General features: G+C 31.4%; 2 protein-coding genes across 19 annotated transcripts in view; one reads left to right on the forward strand and one right to left on the reverse strand.

Annotated features, from left to right (window-relative positions):
- Positions 1–706: 706 nt before the first annotated feature.
- LOC148626815 (ras-related protein Rab-29-like) lies at positions 707–12,575 on the forward strand. The gene is made up of 6 exons (XM_088543840.1): positions 707–833; positions 1,227–1,447; positions 1,782–1,853; positions 3,426–3,607; positions 4,819–4,940; positions 11,485–12,575. The coding sequence occupies exons 2-6, from the start codon at positions 1,330–1,332 to the stop codon at positions 11,627–11,629; spliced, it is 639 nt and encodes a 212-aa protein (XP_088399966.1). The 5' UTR covers positions 707–833; positions 1,227–1,329; the 3' UTR covers positions 11,630–12,575.
- A 3,940-nt stretch (positions 12,576–16,515) lies between these two features.
- LOC148626816 (uncharacterized) overlaps positions 16,516–22,589 on the reverse strand; it is a 60,134-nt gene continuing 54,060 nt past the window's right edge. For 10 of the 18 annotated variants that reach the window (XM_088542694.1, XM_088543534.1, XM_088543415.1 and 7 more), the window contains 4 exons: positions 21,371–21,574; positions 20,874–21,052; positions 18,195–18,358; positions 16,516–17,754 (listed from right to left, as the gene is read on the reverse strand). In XM_088542694.1, the coding sequence (XP_088398820.1) occupies positions 17,636–17,754; positions 18,195–18,358; positions 20,874–21,052; positions 21,371–21,574 (666 nt within the window). In that variant the 3' untranslated portion in view covers positions 16,516–17,635. Of the gene's footprint in view, positions 17,755–18,194; positions 18,359–20,873; positions 21,053–21,370; positions 21,578–22,589 lie in introns of all 18 variants that reach the window. The other 8 variants (XM_088542605.1, XM_088543222.1, XM_088543038.1 and 5 more) reach the window with 2 other exon arrangements.

Raw genomic sequence — 22,589 nt, forward strand, 5'->3', positions numbered from 1 at the left:
AAGTGTTTGTAAGAATCAGGCAAAATGGGAAAAAATCAGAACATGCATGTGAAAACTCCACCGCTCTGACAATAAAATATCACTCGAGGATGATTTCTCTATTTGACCATTATTTGATCTCTGCAACACTGGCTTTGCTCAGAAATTTTTCAACAGAATCTTAGAAAAATGATGTTTTTGACAGAGTTATCTGCCCTTGAAATGTTCATTTTCAGAGCATTTCAATGATATTGTAACTCAATGATCCAGCATGATATGGAAAATCTTGTCTGTTTTCCTTGATTCTGATGGTGCAAATAGTCAAATTACACTATCAAAATGATGTTTTTTTCATACAATGTTTCATCCATTGCTTGATTCTTACAGGCACTTAAACGTTTACACTTTTAGACCACTTCAATGTTGCACGACTTATCTGGGCTCTTTCCACTTGATTGATTTTTCATGTGGAGGAAATCTCCCTTGTTACACAAGTGCCTTGTTAAAATTACTTGTGTAAAGACCTGTCGATTTAATTATATTAATAGTTGTACACCATTAAATAATTCTGACACGTTTGATTTTAAAATGTAAGATTCACAGAAACAGCAACACTAATTTTGATGTCTTGGTTTTACAATGCAGACACGAATAATAGTACGTTGATTATTATTCACAGTTTTTCGAATGCAACCTGTTTGCTAACTTTCTTTTTTTCATTGTCACGTGTCTTATTCAAGACTGTCATGTGATTGTAAAGTGAAAGTTGAATAAATCACCAGATCTTTTTCATGGATTTTCCTGTAAAAACTTTGTGATAGCATATGATGTGGTGATATTCTTTTAGTTCATTTGTGAGTAATAACTTACGGCACTGTTCCTTCATGTATTTTCTAAGATGAAAAAACAAACAAACAAACAAACGAAAACAAACAAGCAAAAGAAAAATTAAACATCTCCGGTTTGTGACATATCTTAATATTTTTATTAGAATAAGGCTTTATCAATAAATTTATCAGCTCTGGATTATTTTGCTTTATCACCCGTAGATCACAACAGAGGTTCCTAGGGTTAGTGGCTTTAAATGAGAGATACAAGAGTTTTCACATTATAGTGATAACAAATGTCCATATGTAGTCATAAATTGGTAATATTGGTATAAATACTTGCACTACTATACAATTGTTTATTGCAAAATATTTATGAAAAGTGAAAACTTTATAACTTCATTTATGATCTCTTTTTAGGTGTTACAATTATATTATATTATTAATGCCCACCAAAATGATGCTAAAGTATCAGTGAGTTTTGACTACTATAAAAAGTTATAGCTGGAGTTATATTTGGAGAATGACAGAACTTTTATTTAAAATTATCATCATTGGTGACCCAACTGTGGGAAAAACTTCATTTATTCAAAGATATGTGAATGATTCATTTAGGAGAGATTATAAAATGACCATTGGAGGTTTGTGCCAACATTTCTATTTCAACATGCTTATTGTGACCACTTATATATACATTTACATGAAGCATTTATTTAACTTGGTGTGTATTATTTAAAATAGTTCTAATGTTTAAAATCCAGTAATTGGTAACATTACGGGCTTTATCAGTTTTGAGATGCATAAATCCATTAAAAGCAAAACTCTACAGAAAACCCAGTTATCTTCTTTTGAAAATAAAATTAAAACAATACGGGTAATACAAGAAAAAATGTTATTCTGATCTGGTAGCTATATTTTGAATTTAAAACTCATACAAATAATGATCCATTAGAATTTATTCTGTTTTGATTTCAGTGGATTTTGCTTTGAAAGTAGTAAAATGGACAGAAAACCAGATGATTAAACTACAGATGTGGGATATAGCAGGTATGTCATACTATTGGTCTTACAATGTAAGTGATAATAATACAAAAAGATTTGTCAACAATTCTTGCATTGTTTCAGGATTCACAAAACATAACTATCTCTTTGATGTAGGGGCAGTGATGAGGAAAGCTTTGGGCCATTGGCTGTGTGTGTTATGTTACATGAAAATTGTGCATTGAAATAAGAAAATTTTATATAAATAAAAAGACCTCAGAACTGCCAAGCTTTTAAGCTGCAAAGGCATGAGATTTGGCAAAAATTTGAAAGATCAAAAGCAAAAAACAATAGATCAAAAGAAAATGCCGCAAAATCAGCCTCAAAATACTTGAGATTTGACAGGTCTGAAACCTACCCTTAGAATATTGAAAAATATGTCCTTAAAACTCCTCTTTAATATGTCATGTTCTTATGAGATAATGAGTTTTTTGTTACTCTATAAATACTAATTATATTAATATAAGATATCAGTATAAGATAGAATTACATATCCTTATGTGATTGTAAGTCATAGATACTGAGTGTTAGAATAAAGCACCAACAAAACAGTTTGTTAGTATACATGGTAAATATGTACATTTCAGTGTACATGACATATAACATGTAACATTTCACAAATAGCTTATAGTTGGCAATACCAAAACATAAACACACGAAAACATCTGGAACATCGAAATGAAAAAAACACAAAATACATCTGGAACACCCAAACAAAAACACACACAAAAAAAACAACTGGACCTCCCAAACAAAAACACGAAAAAAACCATCTAGAACACCAAGACAAAAAACACCCAAACATCTGGAACACAAAAACAAAGACACCCAAAATACATCAGAAACACCAAAATGAAAAAAAAAAAAAAAACACAAAATACATCTGGACCACACAAACAAAAACACACAAAAAACATCTGGAACACCAAAATATTGACACATGAAATACATCATGAACACCAAAAATGAAAAAAAAAACCCAGAAAATACTTCTGGTCCACCCAACAAAAACACACAAATCATCTGGAACTCCAAGACAAAAACACACAAAATACATGAGGAACACCAAAATGAAAAAAAACACAAAATACATGAGGAACACCAAAGAGAGTAACACACAAATCATCAGGAACACCAATACAAAAACACACAACATACATCTGGAACACAACAAAAAACACACAAAATACATCTGAAACACCAAAACAAAAACACACAATGTACATCTGGAACACCAAAACAAAAACACACAACATACATCTGGACCACCCAAACAAAAACACACAAAATACATCTGGACCACCAAAACAAAAACACACAAAATACATCTGGTACACCAAAAGGGTAACACACAAAAGTGCTAAGCATACAGCATAAAAACAACAAAAAATGTACACACAGAAAAATGCACAGTACATAGTTGACAGAAAAAACAAGAGTGAACTCAGGTGGAATGGTGTACAGTTTCAGCCTGCAAGACAACTACCATGTTTGAGATCAAGTCAACTGAAATATTGAATTTGAGTAAAACCACTAATTGAATGACTAAAGTGTTGATAGTTACTTGTTATTATATAGGACAAGAAAGATTTACCTCAATGACAAGAGTATATTACAAGGATGCTCATGCCTGTGTTATAATGTTTGATCTGACTCAACGATCAACCTTCCAGAATGTTGTCAACTGGAAAAAAGATCTCGATTCCAAATGTTCTCTGACAGATGGCACACCAGTTCCTTGTTTATTACTAGCTAACAAGGTAAGATTTTGATAGGATGAGAGGAGGTGTTTAGTATCCCCATAGTTCTTAAGCAAAATTTGAGGACTACCATATTGATATTTATATAATCTGAAAGTTCATAATTTTACTGAGACTTTATGATTTTTAGAATGTAACAAAACATTTTTTTTTAAAACTATACTATATATTCAGTTCTTATAGGTGTTATGCCAGCTCAACCATAAATGTGACTAAACCAAGATTTAAGTACCAATTTATATATAATTCCAACATTTCCAATTGAAGAGGTTGTACACTGAACAACCATTGCCTTTTCAGTCAACATACGCCATAATTTTACTGCAGTCCTTTCTGTACTTTGGATTCATCTTCCTCTAAATTCAACCAAATCAAGAATGATAACTCTTGCAAAGTACCAATTTCATATACAGACTAAATAATTTTTATCTCAAAAGTACAACTACTGACTGACTAATTATGGGATCAGTATATCTGTTTCTGATTGAGAAATATAATTTTGTTATTTTTTGTCATGCATACCGGTATATCACATTGTGTTTGATATTTATTAAGACTTCTAGTTCACTAGTGATAGGAAAAAAAAAACAGGGACTTGAGTCCATGATCAATGAAATGGCAAAACATTTACTAAAATGCTGTTTTAAAGATTGTTTTACCTTCAGCTATCAATGGCCATACATTATTTATGGCCATGGATAGTAAAATGTAAAATAATCTTTAAAACAGCATTTAAGGAAAATTCTTGGTCATTTTATGGATCTAACTCATGAACTCAAGCCCTTGTGAAAAAAAACTAGTATAAACCTGTAATAACACTTCTCAGCCAAAAAAATCTTTACAAGTCAGATGAAGAAAGAAATGTCTACAAAGACTATTCTATGTTAAACAAGATCATTCCTTATCATCAACATTTCTTTTTGTCTATGATAACATTGAGACCATCAAGTCCATGATGGCCCTGTTAGTAATGGTGTAATTAAGTTTTTACACTTGTAACACATGGCTCTATAAGTTTTGTTGTCAAAATGACCTCTTGTACAAATGTTTGGTCAATAAAGGATGAATATTTCTATACATATTTATAATAAGTTGGTAAATAAATTAAAAGTTATAAGCATAGAAGTTAGAGCTTATTGAATTTTGGAGATAAAGCCTTAAAACTTGAGGATGCTAATGCATGGTATTGATTAAATGATTATTTTAAACAGTGTGATCTCAGCCATAGAGAGGTAGAACAATCAGAGATAGAAGACATGTGTAAGGAGCACGACTTTGTTGGATGGACAGAAATATCTGTCAAGGAGGGAATCATGATAGAGGAACCCATGAGGTGAGATATGTTGTCTATCTAGAATAATTGAACCCTCATTGAATACTGGCAAGTGTGTTTAGTATGAACATTCAACTTGCAAAGGTTTATTTATTGCAAGTTGTATTCCCTGTTGTCGTCTTGTTTTGTTTCTGTAAAATTTGATCAATAAAGTTTAATGATATTATGACTGCTCTTCTTTTTTCCCTGTGTTGAATAATAATAATATTCAGTTTCATGTATAGATGGTAAACACATTCATGGTATTTATTATCAAGGTTCTGTCAATCGTATAACATTTTAGAGAAGTAATTTTTGTAGTGATAAGGAGGGTCTGAATGTTGGAAAATTTAGTTGATTTTTGTGCCTGGAACCCCTTTTATTAGTTGCTGAGTAACTCTACAAGTTTCTTATAAGTTGGAATGCATTAAGTATGACCCATTAGTGATTTGATAACTAAAAAAAACTAGAAATACTGTTTTTTTCTCACAAAGGAATACCCCTACTTCAAATGAATCAAAATATATAACCAGTAAGTTCAATTATCTTTCTTTGAAGTCATCCAACAGTAACTATATTCCTTCATGCACATCTACAAATGATACCAAAACTTCCATTAAAATTTCACCAGAATCCCTTGGACGGTTAAGGAGGAGTGCACTTATTAAGTTTTAACATGTAAAATCCTTTAGTTGGATTATCTCCCTGTAGAGTCCCCAGATAGTAACTGTATTCTTTCATGTTCATATACATATGATGTCCAACCTTCCTATAAAATTTCATCAAAATCCCTTGAGCAGTTTAGGAGGAGTTGCACTTACAAGAAATGTGGACAGCTGGACAGGCAGACTGGGTGATTCCTATATACCCCCAAAACTTTGTTTGTGGGAGGTATAATAATGAAGAATAATGACACCTATACATGGCTCTGTTTATTCCTTGAATTTTCTTAAAGTGCTTTTGCTAAATTACCATTTTGTGTAAGTATCAGGCAATGGGTGGCACATAATTTTTTTTTCAGTTCGGTCTTTTTTGCCTCAAATAAAACAAAAAATCAATATATCTAGAAAACAACCCAAAATCTGTTTAAAAATATCCTGAAACATCTGTGATGTACCAGTAGATAGATTGTTAGTAAAGAGTGAAAGAGTGGGAAAAATTTCCTGCCACTTTTTTCATTGTGCATTTCAACTAAATTTGACCTATTAATATCATAAAAAGGCTAATTTTACAAACACTTTGATAGGTATGATTTATAAATACATGAGTAATGCAATGAAATTTCTTCATTTTTTTTCTTCATATGCTACACCTTATACACATTTTGCCTGATTCTAAGAAGGAGAATTACTTAAATGCATCTAATTTTTAACCAATTAGTGATTTGATAACTATAGTAGAAAAATGAATAAATAAAATGGTTGGGAAAGTTGATAACACCATTGACATCTGAACGTCTGAGATCTTGGGATCGTGACTAAAGTTTGTGGGAGTGCTTTGACGGTATTTTATTTTCTATAACTGTTAGAACTCTGTTTAATGTATTATCAGATGAATGTGGTTTAAACCTTTTGACTTGGTTTCTGTTATTGGAAAAGATTAATGGAAAAAGGAAAAACAATAATAAATACATAAAATGTAAATAATTTTACTTACTGGTAAAAAAAATTGAATTGGAAAAACATATGTTGAACATTTATACCATTATTATTCAAAGTGTTATTCAACAGGTCTTTACACTCATGACAACTTGTGGAATGGTATGCAGTATATTTAGATATCCATTTTTGACTGGGAATCTCAGAATTTTGGGTTTAACAAAAAAGTTTTTTAGGATATTGGATGAGTTACTTTTGTAGATAAAAAATTCTTACCACAAATATTTCCATAATACTCTCATGTTTGATGTGTCAGAATGGTGACAGTAACTTTATGTTTGTAATAACAGGATGAGATTATCCTAATGTTGTATAGTAGGATATTGTACCATTTAATACTGAGGTAGTGATTGAGTTTTTCAATATGGTTATTTTCTTGTTTGTTTGGATTTATGTATTGTGTCATAACCATATATTGTAAATGTGTTTGAATGAATAAATATTTTATATATTATGTTATCTCTCTAATACTAGGATTTTAGAACTCTTATCTTTTTTTCACTGGCATTGTGAATCTCCTTGGCCTTGTTGTTGGTTTCTTCTAGGTCATGTAACTAGAGCCTTTGTAGTTGAACTGTATGGCAATTAAAAACTAGGTTTCTTTCCATATGAAGAAGATTGGTATTAATTTTCAAGGTTATAACTCAAGTCTAAGAATATTTTTTAATTAAGGGCAAAAAGAGACCAAAACATTTATTATAACCAAGGAGTTAAATATGTATATAAATCCTTGTTATAACTGAGTATAATTTGCTTATTTTTCTTCCAGTTTTTCAACTTAAAGAACCGCATTGTTAACTTTTTATGGTTGATATTTCATTAGGCACATGATTTGATTTCCAGAAAGGGGCTTAGGATTTTACAGATAATTTCTGGCTTTGGTTTTTCTTTGAAAAGTGGCCAGCATTAGGAGTGAAAAACATATTTTGACCAATATTTTGCTCGTGGGAAGAAGTAAATTTTCAAACTGATTTTTTTTGTAATTGAATTCTTGCATTAAAAAAAAATCTGGCTTGGAAATCAGGTGAAAATATTTGTACTGGTCTGCATTAAAATCTGAGGCCCTCCCCAGGAAATGTTACATGTCTCAGTAAACTTTTGTTTTTCAAATGAAGTTGTGTAACTAACTTATTTGAATTTGATTTTATTTTTGAATTTAGAAAATGACAAAAAATAATTTGTAAAGTAATCTTTACTAATGGGGTTAGTTATGCCAGCATGGCTAAGGCACAAGGTTAGTTGGATAACAAAAGGCAAGGAAAACTAACTCCCCTTAGTCATGATGGCATGAGTAACCCCTTTAGTTGGGGTTAGTTTTATAAATATTTTTTAAAATTATTTTCTGGAATCCAAAATAATTCCAGATTCCAATAATTCCCTGTTCTGAGTAGTTTAAAGAAGCATATAAATCAATCTTCATTAATGTCAAAAAAATTAAATGACTCAATAAAGAACATTAACCTTTTTCTATCTAAACTGATAATTTTCAGCTTTTGGCCAATATTTCAACAGTGATACCAGAAAAATAGACACTCTTTCAAGTAAATTGAATAGCATTGATTTTTATAAGACCTAATGTTGTTATTGTCGTTGTTAATTTTTTTGTTTGTATGCCATGACTTTAGTTGTAGTGATCCCAGTCATGAAATTGTGATATAATATAGTATTACTTACTGCTAAAGAAATTAAAGCTTGATTTTTAAAATGGGGCGTCTGGCCCCTACTGTTTTGCAAAAGGGGTCATATGGAGTAAAATAGATGTTTATTTAAAATTTATGTAGAAGGTTTACTTCTCATTCAATTTTGACAATTCTTTTTAAATTTATTTGTTTCTTAAATTCTATTTGAAGAATACTCAACTGAATTTGAACAGCAGTTAGCATTGTCAGTCTATAGCAGGCTAGAGTGGGGTTTCACCTTAAAAAATTCAACTTTTTATTTCTGTACTGATTTTAAAATGTCTGAATTAGATACTTCATGAAAATCCCTGTCTGCATGATCAATCAGATTTCAGATATCTTGTACGGTTTTGGAATGATAAGGGACCATGCAAAAATAAAAACTAAAGGCTCTAGAGAGTCTGAAATGTTCAACTGGTCAAAAATAGTCTTGAGCTTTCTTAAGCTAGACTCTTGAGCCTACTATTGTGACAAGAATCATTTAATCAGTAGAATGCATCTTAGTTATCTACCCAGTTTTAATAATATAAAATAAATCTATCATAGTCATTTCCCTCTTTTCAAGGGCAAGAACTCTGACATCGGTCAACAGATCTTTATGAAAATTTTGGCATAGGTCAGCCTCACCATGCTGATCAATTTTATCTTGGCAGAATTCAGCTCAACCCATTTGTTTATGTGCCATTTCCAAAAATCTTCCATTTGACCCATTTGGTATATTTTTATTAACATTGGCCATGGTTTTTGCCTGATAAAACATCTCCACAACTAGATTGTTCAGGATATTGTAAGGGACATTCATGCCTAGTTTTGTTACAATCCATCCAGTACTTTTGGAGAAGAAGATTTTCAAAAGCTGGAAGTACAAAAATTCTGGAATTTAATTTTTAGGAAATTTTAGGAACTGTAACTCATTCATTCCACAATGGATCTTTTAGAATATTTTGGCATAGGTCCAACTCATTTTGCTGAACAGTTTTACTCCCTGCCAGATTCTAGACCTAAACTACTTGAATTGCATTTGACCACTATGGTCTATTTTTAGTAATGGGGACCATGTTGTTCGACTGATCAAAAATCCCTCCTTCAGTTCTATGCAGAATACCCCCAGGAATATTCATATCAAGTTTGGTTCAAATTGGTCAAGTAGTTTCAGAGGAGAAGATTTTTTAAATTAAAAACATTAAAAATAGCCCCCCCCCCCAAAAAAAAAAAAAAAAAAAACATCAGAAAGGGCAATAACTTTAACATGGCATAATGAATTTACACAAAAAATTGTCTACATAAAGATCTCATCATTCTGAACACTTTTACCATAGTCAGATTTTGTTAAACCTAACGGATTTGGAGATATATGGGACAAACTTCTGTCTGACCCTTATATTCTATTTTCAGTAACAGTAGCCATGTTTTTGACAAGTCAAAAATCCCCATATCAGTTCTATGCAGGTTATCCCAAGAAACATTCATTCCAAGTTTGGTTCTAATTGGTCAAGTGGCGTCAGAGGAGATTGATTGATTGATTGTTGGGATTTAATGCCCGAGCAGCAATATTTCAGCTATATTCAGGCGATGAACATGAAAAGAATGATAAAATGAACATGAATGATGATGAAATGAAACAAGGGATGGGACACAAGGACAGTAGGGTTGACAAATTTTGGTTGCCACTAGAAAAAGGGGGTAGGTAGGGTCAGGCAATTTAGCCTCCTCTCCGCAAAGGTTCCTACTCCTATCGAATACCGCAGAAGGGTTCTTTAACGTGGGAGGAATGTGGCATCTTTCCCAACACGGTGCATCACTATGGTTTGCGGTCAGGTTTTCCGTATTATAGCCCGACATCCCCAGCGTGTAACACACCAGGGATACCCCCATTCCACCACCTGGGGCACACATCCCAGTTGCTCTTTGGGCAGAGCGCCTAGCCTCTGGCTAGGTTTCTGAGCACTATTTAGTCACCTTTTACGACAAGCTTAGCGCTGCTGCAGGCCTATTCTTTAGACACCCGGACCTGCAGGGGTTCAGAAGAGTTTTGAAAATTTGTTAATAAACGACAGACTACAAAGACGCCAAGTGATGACAATATCTCACATGGCCTTTTTTTTTTAAAATTTTGATGCAATTTTGAAATTTGTTTTTATTAGAATCTCCATGAAAATCCATTCCTGCATATTCATATCAGATTTTAGATATCTCTAACTTTTTGAGTTATGAAAGGCCATGCTTTTTAATTTCTTGGGGATTCTGATATCTTTTTTTTTTTGATTCCTTATGAAAATCTGTGCCTTTACATGATCTTTAAGATGTAAGCTTTGCTTTACTCAATCATTTTTTGTTTTTGAGATAATGAGGTTCAAAGTGATCCATGAAAGCACTTCGTTCTTAAATTGCATTTCAAAATATTGCGCAATATTGTGTCTAGAACAAAATATTGTGCAATATTGTGTCCAGAACAAACAAACAAATTGTAAGTTCCTATGTTTATGTGTCAAAAACTAATAGTGTCTGCACTTGCCCCATGTGAGTTAAACTGGCTGCAATCAAATCATGCTGTGTTCAGCAAAGCTGTTTTATTATAGTTTTTAATCCAATACATACCATATCAAAACCTATAATGTGTCTTATGTATGATTTTAGTTACTTTATGTTCTTTGTTGTGTGTGTCTGTTTTCCATGTCTGGTCTTTGTCCCTGGATTACATTCTTTTGATTACTGCTATAACCTTGGTTCCCTTGATTACTTTTAAAGATAATACATCATCCATATAGCGGAAACTGAGATTAAAGGATCTAGCCAAACGATATTCTTTCTTTCGGATCAAATCAGCTATAAAGTCAGCCTCATAAGAGTGAAGGAATAGGTCAGCAAGTAAGGGAGCACAATTTGTTCCCATTGAAATTCCGACCATTTATTGAAAAACACATCCACCACACTGGACAAATATGTTGTCAATTAAAAATTCCAGCATTTTGCAAACATCTTCCTCTGTATATTTGGAAGATGATTTGGAATTATTTCTTACAAAGTATGTGAAATCTCTACCAAGAACTATATATTTGTATCTAGGTGTACCATCTTTTTTTGGAAAAACGATGTATAATGTTTTTAAGTCAGGATTTTAACTGAGTATGGGGAGAATTTGATGATTTTTAAAATAGAGTAGCATTTTGCTACATTTTTCTCCTCCTACTATGAATGTGTTGTAAATTAATTTCAATTTTTTACTAGATTTTTAATGGAAGAGATGATGATAAAACATACAGAAATGGAAGGATTTTCTGAGTCAATGAGACAGGCAGCCTCCAGTCCTGAAGCTATCCATCTGAAACAACAGAGTTTATCACTAGACACTGAGAGTAAATGTAGTTGTTAACAGCAGTTGTTGATTGATGTTCATTCTGTATTTTTTACTATGTTAAATTTTAGAAATATTCATATAATTTCTTCCCAAGGGTGCATTCTAACGAAAGTTTATTACCTACTGATATTTAACCTCTAACCTCTAACCTTTAGCTCAGTATCAGCTATATGAACAAGTGAATAAGTTTTAGTGTTTTATGTTATATTGATTGTAAAGGTGTCTTTATTTTTAGTAACATTATCCTTTTCTAGACTTCATGTTCTTTAGTCAGAATAATATGTGGAACATGATTTCAGTTATCGACAGATGTTAAAATTTGAGCACACTTTTATTAAGTTCATAATATTTTAGTGAAATAGGAATAAAGGAATGATACTTTTTTTCTTTCAATTTTTCAAAAGTCACCAGCTTTACTACAGTTCTACAGCATAATATTACATTTTGTGTGCAATGTTTATCTATCAAAATGTTAATAATTTTCATAGTTTCAAATTGGTTATGGTACATTCCATGCATAAATTATTTTTTTTAAATTTTATTTTTAAATGAGCATCGGTTGAGTCCCATTGAAACACATGTTGTTTTTACTTTGTAAACATCATTACAAAATGTATGGACCTAGTAAGATATGTATAATGTTTGTGATAAAGGAAGGTCCTACTTACATGTTGTAACATGTACTGAATTGTGAAAACATAGGAAAATCTAATTTTTGTTTTAATCATGTATATCACTGCCTTCAGTGATAGTGTTGTTCAAGTTAAGTTGTGGAACCAATCAAATTGATTAAAGTGTCGTCCTGTCAGTATTTCATAAAGAAGTAGCATGTTATCAAATAAAACTCATATTGAATTCTATGTGATTTAATTTTTATACGTTTTTGTAAAAGATTGAATTAATTTGTGTCTATTTTTGATACTAACAAATGATTATGATTAAAATGATTACCTCACTGAAATACTATTTTTTTGTGTGAAGAAAAGTGAGAAGGAGGAAGGCAGTTAGGACCCCATGTTATGGAGTACTTTATCATTTTTTTATGACTGTTTAAAGTTCACATAATTCATGGAAATTTGTTGTTAGCATAGATTATAACCATTGCAGGATCAAATACTGCCTGATTCAGCTACAACAAACATTCCCAGAGCATGGCAATACAAAGTTCTCTACTGAAAGAAAGTCATGTTGAAGTGAACAGAATGCAAACGTTGTGTATTATTTGTTTATTTGTTAACAAGAAAAGTGTAATAAACTGAGTCTGCACAAATTTTATAAGTGCAAGCGTCATAACTCAGCAAAAAAAAAAAAACAAAAAAAAACCCAACTGACCAGAAATCAATTTGATCTGTAACTTGTTGTAGTAAAGAATGTATCCAATATTTAATGTATAACTGTAATCATGGAATTTTGTAAGTCTAAGGGCCATAGCTCAGCAAAGTAAAAAAAAACAACCCAACTGACCAGAAAACAATTAGAATTTGATCTATTACTTGTTGTGGTTAAGAATGTATCAAATAGTTAATGTACATCTACAAACATGGAATTTTCTAGGTCCAAGGGCCATAACTCAATCAAAAAATCAATGGACTGGAAGAAAATTGGAAAGTGATCTGTGCCTTGTTATGGTTAAGCAATGCATGAAATATCATTGATTTATTTGCAAGCATGACGAAAAAAAGTGTGGAAACTGAGTAATTACATGAATTTTGTAAGTCCAAGGGCTATAACTCAGAAAATAATCAATGGACCAGAACAAAATTTGTACTTGATCTATAACTTTTTATGGTTAAACAATATACCAAATTTCAACTGTATATCTGCAACCATGATAAAACTAGAGGCTCAAATGCAGGAAATGCTTTTCATAGCATTTTCATGACCTGAACCAGAAATTTGCTAAAGGCAATCTTATGACCGCTAAGTTCAAATTTTAGTATAGGCAGCCATATCTATTCACGGATTAAAAATCACAACAGTCATTTTGAGCACAATACACTAAAGAACTATTATGCTTATTTTCATTCAATGATCTTAAATGGTTTTAGAAAAGAAGATTTTCAAAGTTGTAAATGTGAAAAAAAACAACAAAAAAACTGTTTCAGGGGGTCATAACTCCTACATTAGTTAATGAATGGTTTTGAAAATTTCGTCATAGGTCCTTCTCATGATGCTTAACAATTTTACCCTTGCCAGAAATTTGGTAAAGGCAACGGTTTTTGAGTTATTTGCAAAAAACTGCCATCTGACCCCAATGTTCTATTTTTAGTAATGGCGGCCATGTTTTTTCATGAATCAACAATCTCAAAGGTCAATTTGTGTGGGATACCCTAAGGAACATATATGCCAACTTTCATTGAATTCTGTGCAATGGATTTTGAGAAGATTTTCAAAGTTACACATGCGAAAATACAAAAAAAAACTGTTTTAGGGGCCGCAACTCCTACATCAGTTGACCAATCATTTCGAAAATTTTGGCAAAGGTCCATCTCATAATGCTGAACAAACTTACCCGTGCCAGAAATTTGCTAAAGGCAACGGTTTTTGAGTTATTTGCAAAAAACTGCTATCTGACCCCTATGTTCTATTTTTAGTAACAGTGGCCATGTTTTTTCATGGATCAACAATCCCAACGGTCATTTTGTGCAGAACACCCTAAGGAACAATCATGTCAAGTTTAAAACCTGTAAGTCTGGTAGTTTCAGAGTAGAAGATTTGTTTAAAATTTGTCCACAATGACGACAACAGTGACGATGGATGCTAAGTGATGGCATAAGCTCACTTGGCCTTTGGCCAGGTGAGCTAAAAAATGGGGAAACTGATTAGCCAAACTGATTGATGGATGGACAGAGTGCAAACCAAAAGTTGACTGTAGGGGACTTATAAACACTGCTTTTCTAAATGGTTTATTCCTCAAATGCCAACTTGTGATCTACCGACAATTTACAGGTAAAAGTTTGTTGGCATTTGAGCAAAAGCTGCAAGTAGTTATCACAACAAAAGTGCATGCATATCTAAACAGTGATACTAATTAAACAGATAGATAAATTACAGGTAGTTAAATCTAGTTGTTGGCAAATTATATTTTGTTGTTACTGCTTGAACAATTGGAATCTCTTGGAATGTAACTTCTTAAAGTATTGCATCTCAACGTTCACTTGTAAATCATCAGGAATTCCAGTGTGTAAAATTCTACAATAGACTCTCTGGACTTAAATGTTTTTTTTTTAATATTTATACAGTTGTGTATGCTGCAATATCCTCTCATAATACTTGATGGGATTTCTTAAAACTTTGTGTTTCGTGTTAAAAAGCTATGTTTTATTTCGTTCAGTTATTCAAGGATTTATCAATAGCATTTAACTCGAGTTATTCAAGATATTTTTCTGGTCATAATATTATATCCTTGTTTATCCTTTGTTATTGTAAGTGGTTCATAATATAATGTATTGTTTGGGTGTTTGTTCTGTTCGCAACTCATCAGAATTCTGGTTACCCTATTTCAATGATTTTCTTGAAACTTTGTAGAGTTGTGGAAGATGTATTTTCATACTGTGCTCATACTCATGCTCACCCAGTTTCCAGCTTATTGGAAATGATCGAATTTCCTTCATTATATCTTATTATCTTTAAAGTTTAATGAATTGGTCTATCGTAAATTTCACATAAAATTTCATTTCAATAAAAATATTTATAATGATATCATTTGTTTTAAATTAATTATAATAGTATTTCACTATACTTTAATATTTCTAATATATAATTTGCTAATTAACCTTGCCATTCAAAAAATATTTTTGTTAAAAATTTATAAGATTTTTTAAATTTTATTTATTTAAATTTCATAATGATTTTAACCCAAAATCTACTTCTTTATCTCATAAAAAAATTCAAAAATGTTGCTGTTTTATCAAGTTCACTTGTATTTTTTATTGTTAAATACTCATAAAATCATTTGAATAGTTATAAAAAAAACACCCATTGTCATTATTTAAACATCTATTGAAATCTTTTTGTTGGCATTCCGAGGAATAGGTAACATATAAAATGTTGGCATTTGAGGAAGACACCTTCTAGACAACCATGAATGCCACACATAGGCATTGCAGGTCTTGCAGCGTAATATTTACTATTATATCATTGTGCATGTTATGACTATCAGAAGTTTCAGTTTACATGTGATTCTCAAATGATTAACATCACATTTTCACAAAATATATATTGTCATATGCTAGCCAGCCAATAAAAATCATGTTATTATCAAATTAAAGTTTTGAACATATACATCAAGCAAGACATGTTTATCATATGTTCCTCTTTTGGGCATTACAGTGTGTCAACAGCACTTGATTACTATTTGTCTGATTACTAAATATTTCAGTTAAGAAGGTAATTCCACATTCTAATATGATGTCTTCATATCATCAAACAGTATAGGTCGGTATCACCCCACCTTCGGTACCTGCGCACTGTCTCTTTTCTTTCGCTGTTGCTTCGAGACAAAACACTCATTTAAAAATGTTTACGCGATGATTTAATGGCTGAGAGGTTATCTAATTGAAAGCAATAATATAAATACACACATTAAACACATACGATGGCACAAATATACAAATTTAATCCAACTTCCATACGGGGAGGTTAAACAGAACAGCTGTTATTTTGGCTACGCCTAGGGAAATTTATGTCACAAAAATTACTGTATTTGTCATAGAAAAGAAATAATTCCTTCTGGGGGTAGATTTGTACTCATTTTAACAGCATATATATTCGATTATTTAATGAGTATATAAATGCCAAACCCATGTTAAAATGAGTACAAATCTACCCCCTCCACGAATTATGTCATATATATATGTATATATATAAAAATGATGCAATATAATGAAAGTAAACCACTCTTTGCTTGATATGTATTTTTTTTTATTAAAATAACTTTTTTGGTATAAAGTTGTACAAAATGATTAACAAGTAAAATGTGAATAAATAAAAATGTATAAAATGTGAAAACAATAAACAGTGAAACTTTGATATGAGAAATATTGCAGTTATAACTGGCTATAACTAACAACCAACTTAGAAAACTTCTTCTGTGTTATACATGAAAACCAGGTTACTTTTCTTCAATACTCTTTCTGATTTATTTATTATCATTACGCGAAAATGAAAGAATATTCGAAATGCAGAGGGTGTCCATTGAACCTCATACTTTTCATACCTCTGCTATACATTTATAATATTATAAAACAGAAGATGTCATTTAAGTTTCACTCCTACGTATATAAGTGGACGGATATAATCTTTTCTAGGACGGTTAATTAATATGCAGTAAATACTGAGCATATGATGACTTAGATTCACACATATACATGTACATACATACATACATACATTACCATGACTATTTCATAAAGTTTCACACAACACTTTCACAATGAAATATTTTTCCTGGTTTGGTTTTCTAGATTGCCTCCCTTTCATGAGAATACTTCACAATACAAGCTCTGGCATTACATGGATGGTAGTTTTCTTTTTTAATATTAAGAGACTTCATTAGGCCTGAGATTTATATTGGCAGCCAAACAGTATTTAAAAGTGAAAATCATTTATGTATTGCACAATAAATCCTGTCTTTAAAATAAAATCTGTCTAATTTTTTCTTAAAATAAAACAAACTAAAATTGTGCATATCTTGAAAATAACAGTTAAAAAAAAATAATATCATTACAACAAAACAATAATAGTAAGAATAAATATAACCTTAGAATTATGGGTAACTATATTTTTTCCTCTACAATACAACACAACCATTTCAATTTCCAAAATGATGTTTAAATTTGTTAATTGTAATGCATTAGAAAATTATTCCAAGATTTTCAGAGAGTGGTTTGATCTCAGACTACAAGTGATAAAGTTAGTTACAACCCTATTTGTCAATGAAATGGAAATGTTATACAATATGGCTTATGATGAGTATAATATCATTGACTATACAGAACACATTGGTATGGGATGGCACTGCTACACACAGTATTTACGTTTTAACAATTCTAAATATTCAGCACTTGATTTGGCATAGGAAGAGTTCATAAAGCTGTCGTCGTGGGTTCGCATCACTGGCTGTATATTGTCATGTGGAGCTATAATGAAAGGAAAACAAACATTTCTATTAGGGAAGAATAAAAATACAAATAATTAGTAGTAGATTGGCCAAATAAACATACAAATGTATTAGTGGTAATCAATTTTATTTATCATGGTTTGGGTTAATAGTGATTTATTTTCATGAATATATATGTTTACAATAGAGACCTACCATTTCTCAGTGTTGCTCCTAACATTCCCTGAGAACTACCCCCTTCTCAATGTTACTCATCAAGTTAGTTTTCTCTGTAGCTTTTTAAAAGGTCACTCTAGAACATTAGATGAAAATTTGAAGGCACATGTTTCAAGCATTAACACCTTAAGGAAATTGAAAGAAATGAGCAAGGCAATTACAGAGCCCATTAAAATGGAACAGCACCTGCACCCTCATAAAATGGTCTGTAAAGAACACTAGAGGAATTTTTAGCCAGCCTACCTGCTTCTAAATGTTTGGCTATACTCCTATCAAGTTCTAGTTTGAGTCTGCTACTGAGTACATCATCACCATTCATTGTCAGTCTGCTGTAGTCTAATGCATTACCATTTATTGGTGAGGAGAAAGATAGGTTGTTGTGAATTCTATTGCTTCGTCTCTCAGCACTGCAAACAACAAATATATACATGACAACAAATCTACCTTGTACCTGTCATATGATGTATGGTGACTTCAGAGGAAAAGTAATATCAAGTCGATTCACCATTGAGAGACAATGTTTGTATGGATAAAATTTAGGAATTTAGAGTGAATGATTAGGATTCTTAATTTATTCACATTACTGAAGAGTGTGATAATTAGTTGAAAACATTAAATATCTGATATATAAGGAACAAACTAGAAATACTGTGATAAGATCACTAAGAGAATAACCCAACTACAAATGGAGTTCAATGTATTACCCTTATCTATGATCTCCCTTATAAGTCCCCTGGCAGTAATAACATTTCTTTATGCATATCTAAAATGATACTCAATCTTGCTATAATGATTTATTAAAGTCCCTAGAGAGGTATAGGAAGAGTTGGGCTTAAGAGGTTTTAGCATTTAAAAACCCTCAAGTTGGATTATTTACCTATTGAAGCCTTTCAGTATAATTATATTCCTTCATGCATATCTACACATAATGCCCAGTCTGCCTATACAATTTTATCAAAATCCCATCAGCAGTTAAGGAGGACTTGCAGTTACAAGAAATGTGGAGAGAGGGATGGACGAATGGGCAGGTAGACAGACAGATGGGGTGATTCCTATATACCCCCAAACTTTTTTTTCTGTGGATATCAATATTACATGTTCAAATCAATACTAAGTAAAGGAAGAAAGAGTTTAATGCATAGGAACCAAGATGTTTGAACTGTTCAATAGCGTAAGCTTAAATAGTTACAAGAAAACTACATGTATTCCTCATAACTTTCTACTGCAAACACCACCACAGGTAAACTACATAGACTAGGCACATGTATTAGCAAACCCCAACACATTGAATAAAACCTGGACATCCACCAGAATTAAGCAAGCTTATATATCCACATAGATAGTGTTATATATCAATGTTATCCATAACCATGTCCCACACAAAGATGGTATAGAAAACATGTCTCATATTTTATGTCAGTGGCAGTGATAAAAAAATGCAAGTGAATTTTTTACAACTAGGCAGCCATTAAATTTACATTTTCTTTTCTTGGGAGAAACTGATTCTCTCAAAGCATATTCTTCATTTAAACCATTTCTCCACTCTATGATAAATAATATATTTTATAGCTTGCATGTTGAAATTAGTGGATTTTTGCATGAAACGATTCAATTTGTTGGCTCTTAGTTTTACCAACAATAAGGAATTCTAGATTTTACAGTCAGACAGTTGTTTGTTCTGACTGACAAATTATTCTTACCTGAGTATGGGGAGAAATCTACTTACATCTTTAAAAAAAATAAAGACATTTAAAAGGGGTGCATAAATACAAGATATGAGTTCTAGTATAGAAATCTGCTATATACACAAGCTGTAAAGGTAGTAAACAACCTTGTCTGACAACTTATATTGAAATATCAAAGGAAAAAAAATTGGAAGTAGACTTTCATGTAGATAGCACTAACGGTTTTTGATAAAATTGTAGCCTGAACAAATTTCAAAAATTATATGATGTTAAATAAAATTGTGACCATACATTGCATTTTAAATACCATTAAGAACTGTCCTTTTTTAACATGTATAAACTGAAAGACAATTTATACTACTGGTCCACACATATTTACAAATTTTGTTCCATTTCACCTGTTCCCCCAATTTTAAATCCATCCAAAAGTTAATATGCATTTACATTCAAAAGTTATATTAACAAAGTATTTATCCTATAAAACAATTAAACTTAACTAAACCCAATATCAGCTTAAGAAAATTACAAGATTTTCAAAAACTAGACACTTTCATCAATTTGAATGTTCCCGCCAATTGTACTTGGTCAAAATCATTGCTCTTCACTTCCTTTTTATAAATGGTAAAATATTAATGATAGGATAAATAATTTGACTTATCAGTGTGTTAAAATAAAAATATTTAATACATTTTATCTTTCCAGACACATTAATGCAAGAAATAGATTACTGAATATCTTTCAAGGCCAAAAAAAAAGGAGTCCTTAAATCTTGAGTTGATATGAAGACTAGAACTTAATTTTATTTGCATAAATAACAGAATGTAACTGAGTTGATAAATTGCAAGAAACATTTTTTCTTGTTATAAAAGAGACATTGAATGTTATAAAAGGAATTATATTTGGACTATATTTTTGTGTAGTGTTCAGAAATAGTAGGTAAGTTCCAGTGATTGGCTGATGACATAAGGTACTTTGATCCTGATGGATAAAAAACCCCAAAAATGAGAACCAAAAATAAAACATAGAGACCTACATGTCCCATAGTATTATTTAGAGAATGATTAGATACAATTATTAATCTGGGTTAAAATGAATCATTAATTCTCCAATTTACTTACAGAAATATTAACTTCTTACCAATAAAAACAACAGACAAGATTGTTTACATCACTGACTATATCAGAAGGAAGAAAAGCCACCAGAGAAGCTATATCAAGCTACACCCAGTGGCACTTACACTAACTTTGATTTGTACCCATAAGCCTTGTCTGTTGTCCTGATCAGCTGTTCACTTAGGCGCATTCTCCATTGCATCTCACTTTCATAGAGATCACGGAAGCGTTTTGCCTCCATTTCTTTACTATCTCTCTGGGCTTTAATCTGCTCACAGGAAATTTTGAGAGAAGCATTCTCATCCTGTAATATACAAAATGTAAATAAATGAATGACTTATTCACTATAATTCAGTTTAAAAGTTTTCCATGAATCCTGTAAAACTGAAAGTTGGTATCTGTCAAATTGGAAATAAGAACATGTGTGCCACTCATCATGTCAATGCAAATATTGATAAATCATTGTACAAAATATTGAAGTGAATAGCAAAATTATCTTGGCTTTGAAGAGATATTTTTCAGACACTTAAAAAAAAGAGAAGATATTTCCACTCTTAAAAAAAAAATAAGTGTACTTTAGCAAGGAAAAAAAAAGCTAGCAACTAATAAATAATTTTCATACCTCCAGTTTTCTCTTTGATTCTTTATATTTATATTCTGTTTCATCCCTAGAGTTATCTAACCTTTCCCGGGCTCTAGCCTGTTGCTCTAGATAGTTGTTTATTTCATCTAATTTCCTATTTAACTGAAGTCTGTAGTGAGCCTCTAGTTCCTTCTCTTTTTGATTTAGCTCATCTTTGTTTACAAATCCATTCTCTATCTTAGCCTGCTTGGGAATAGAAAGGATATTCATTATGTAAAAATGTAATTTAGACAAAAAAAAAAAACCCCAAAAAACAGCCAAATCCAGCTTAGTTGATATTTCAATCAAGCTACAAAATCAACAAGATCAGAAGAAAATTTCTGACATTAAAGTTTAGGTTTGATTTCTTTTTTAGGCTAAATAGAGGTTACAAAACCTTGTCAAATGTGGAAGATTGCATTAAAATTCAGTTAGATCAAAATATGCTGTTTATCTAAGAGAGGGTTACATTCATGCATTTTCATTGGGAACACAAACTTAGTGTCCATAAGTGCTATGGTTTTAGTTAATAATTTTCATCATAATCATTTGGTCACAAAAATACATTCAAAGGTTAAACATAATAAAACCTACAGGCCCATAATATTTCATATTATGGGGAAAAGCACACTTTGATTAAACAAATCTACTTGTACAGCACCTTCTAAGCAATTGTAAATTTTTAGTCTATACATTAATTATCTTAACTTTGTCTGCATTGAAACTATCCCTCCAAATATTACTCAGCATATGACAGTTGTATGCAAGTTATGGGTAAAACTCATCTTTTTTTACATTACAGGATGATACTTTCATTTAATGCAAATAATGATGATAAAATAATAAATTTGAGGCATTTTCAAGTTTTCATACAATGGAAACCATTTTCGTTCTTCTAAAATGACATGATCACTCATAACATTCACAAAATCAGTTGAGGGTTAAATCATCAAATACTTCTGTTTTGTAACACTTTTATGACTATCTTTAATCAAAAGTAATTTTGATGTATAGGCTAATTTGACCATCCTTTTGACTCTACATCTTTATGAAAGCCCCAGCTCACAACAGACAGAACAACATGCAACAACATTAAACCTTTCTGAAAACAATTTAAAACAATGAAAATGAACATGCAATAAAATCCTTGGTGTCAATTTCCCATCATGCAAATAAATAGTCGCTGCCAGTATCCAATCATGCTTTTCTTCATTGACCA

Source organism: Perna viridis, chromosome 1 (assembly GCF_037379345.1).
Source record: "Perna viridis isolate PV_CMFRI_1.1 ecotype Kerala chromosome 1, ASM3737934v1, whole genome shotgun sequence".
Classification (NCBI taxonomy): Eukaryota; Metazoa; Mollusca; class Bivalvia; order Mytilida; family Mytilidae; genus Perna; species Perna viridis.

What these genes read in the sequence shown, in the direction of transcription:
- LOC148626815 (XM_088543840.1), top strand. Translation starts at nt 1,330, where the DNA reads ATGACAGAACTTTTATTTAAAATTATCATCATTGGTGACCCAACTGTG. An exon ending in GTTTATTACTAGCTAACAAG is followed by an intron (nt 3,608 to 4,818) that starts GTAAGATTTTGA and finishes TATTTTAAACAG; the next exon opens with TGTGATCTCAGCCATAGAGA. An exon ending in ATGATAGAGGAACCCATGAG is followed by an intron (nt 4,941 to 11,484) that starts GTGAGATATGTT and finishes ATTTTTTACTAG; the next exon opens with ATTTTTAATGGAAGAGATGA.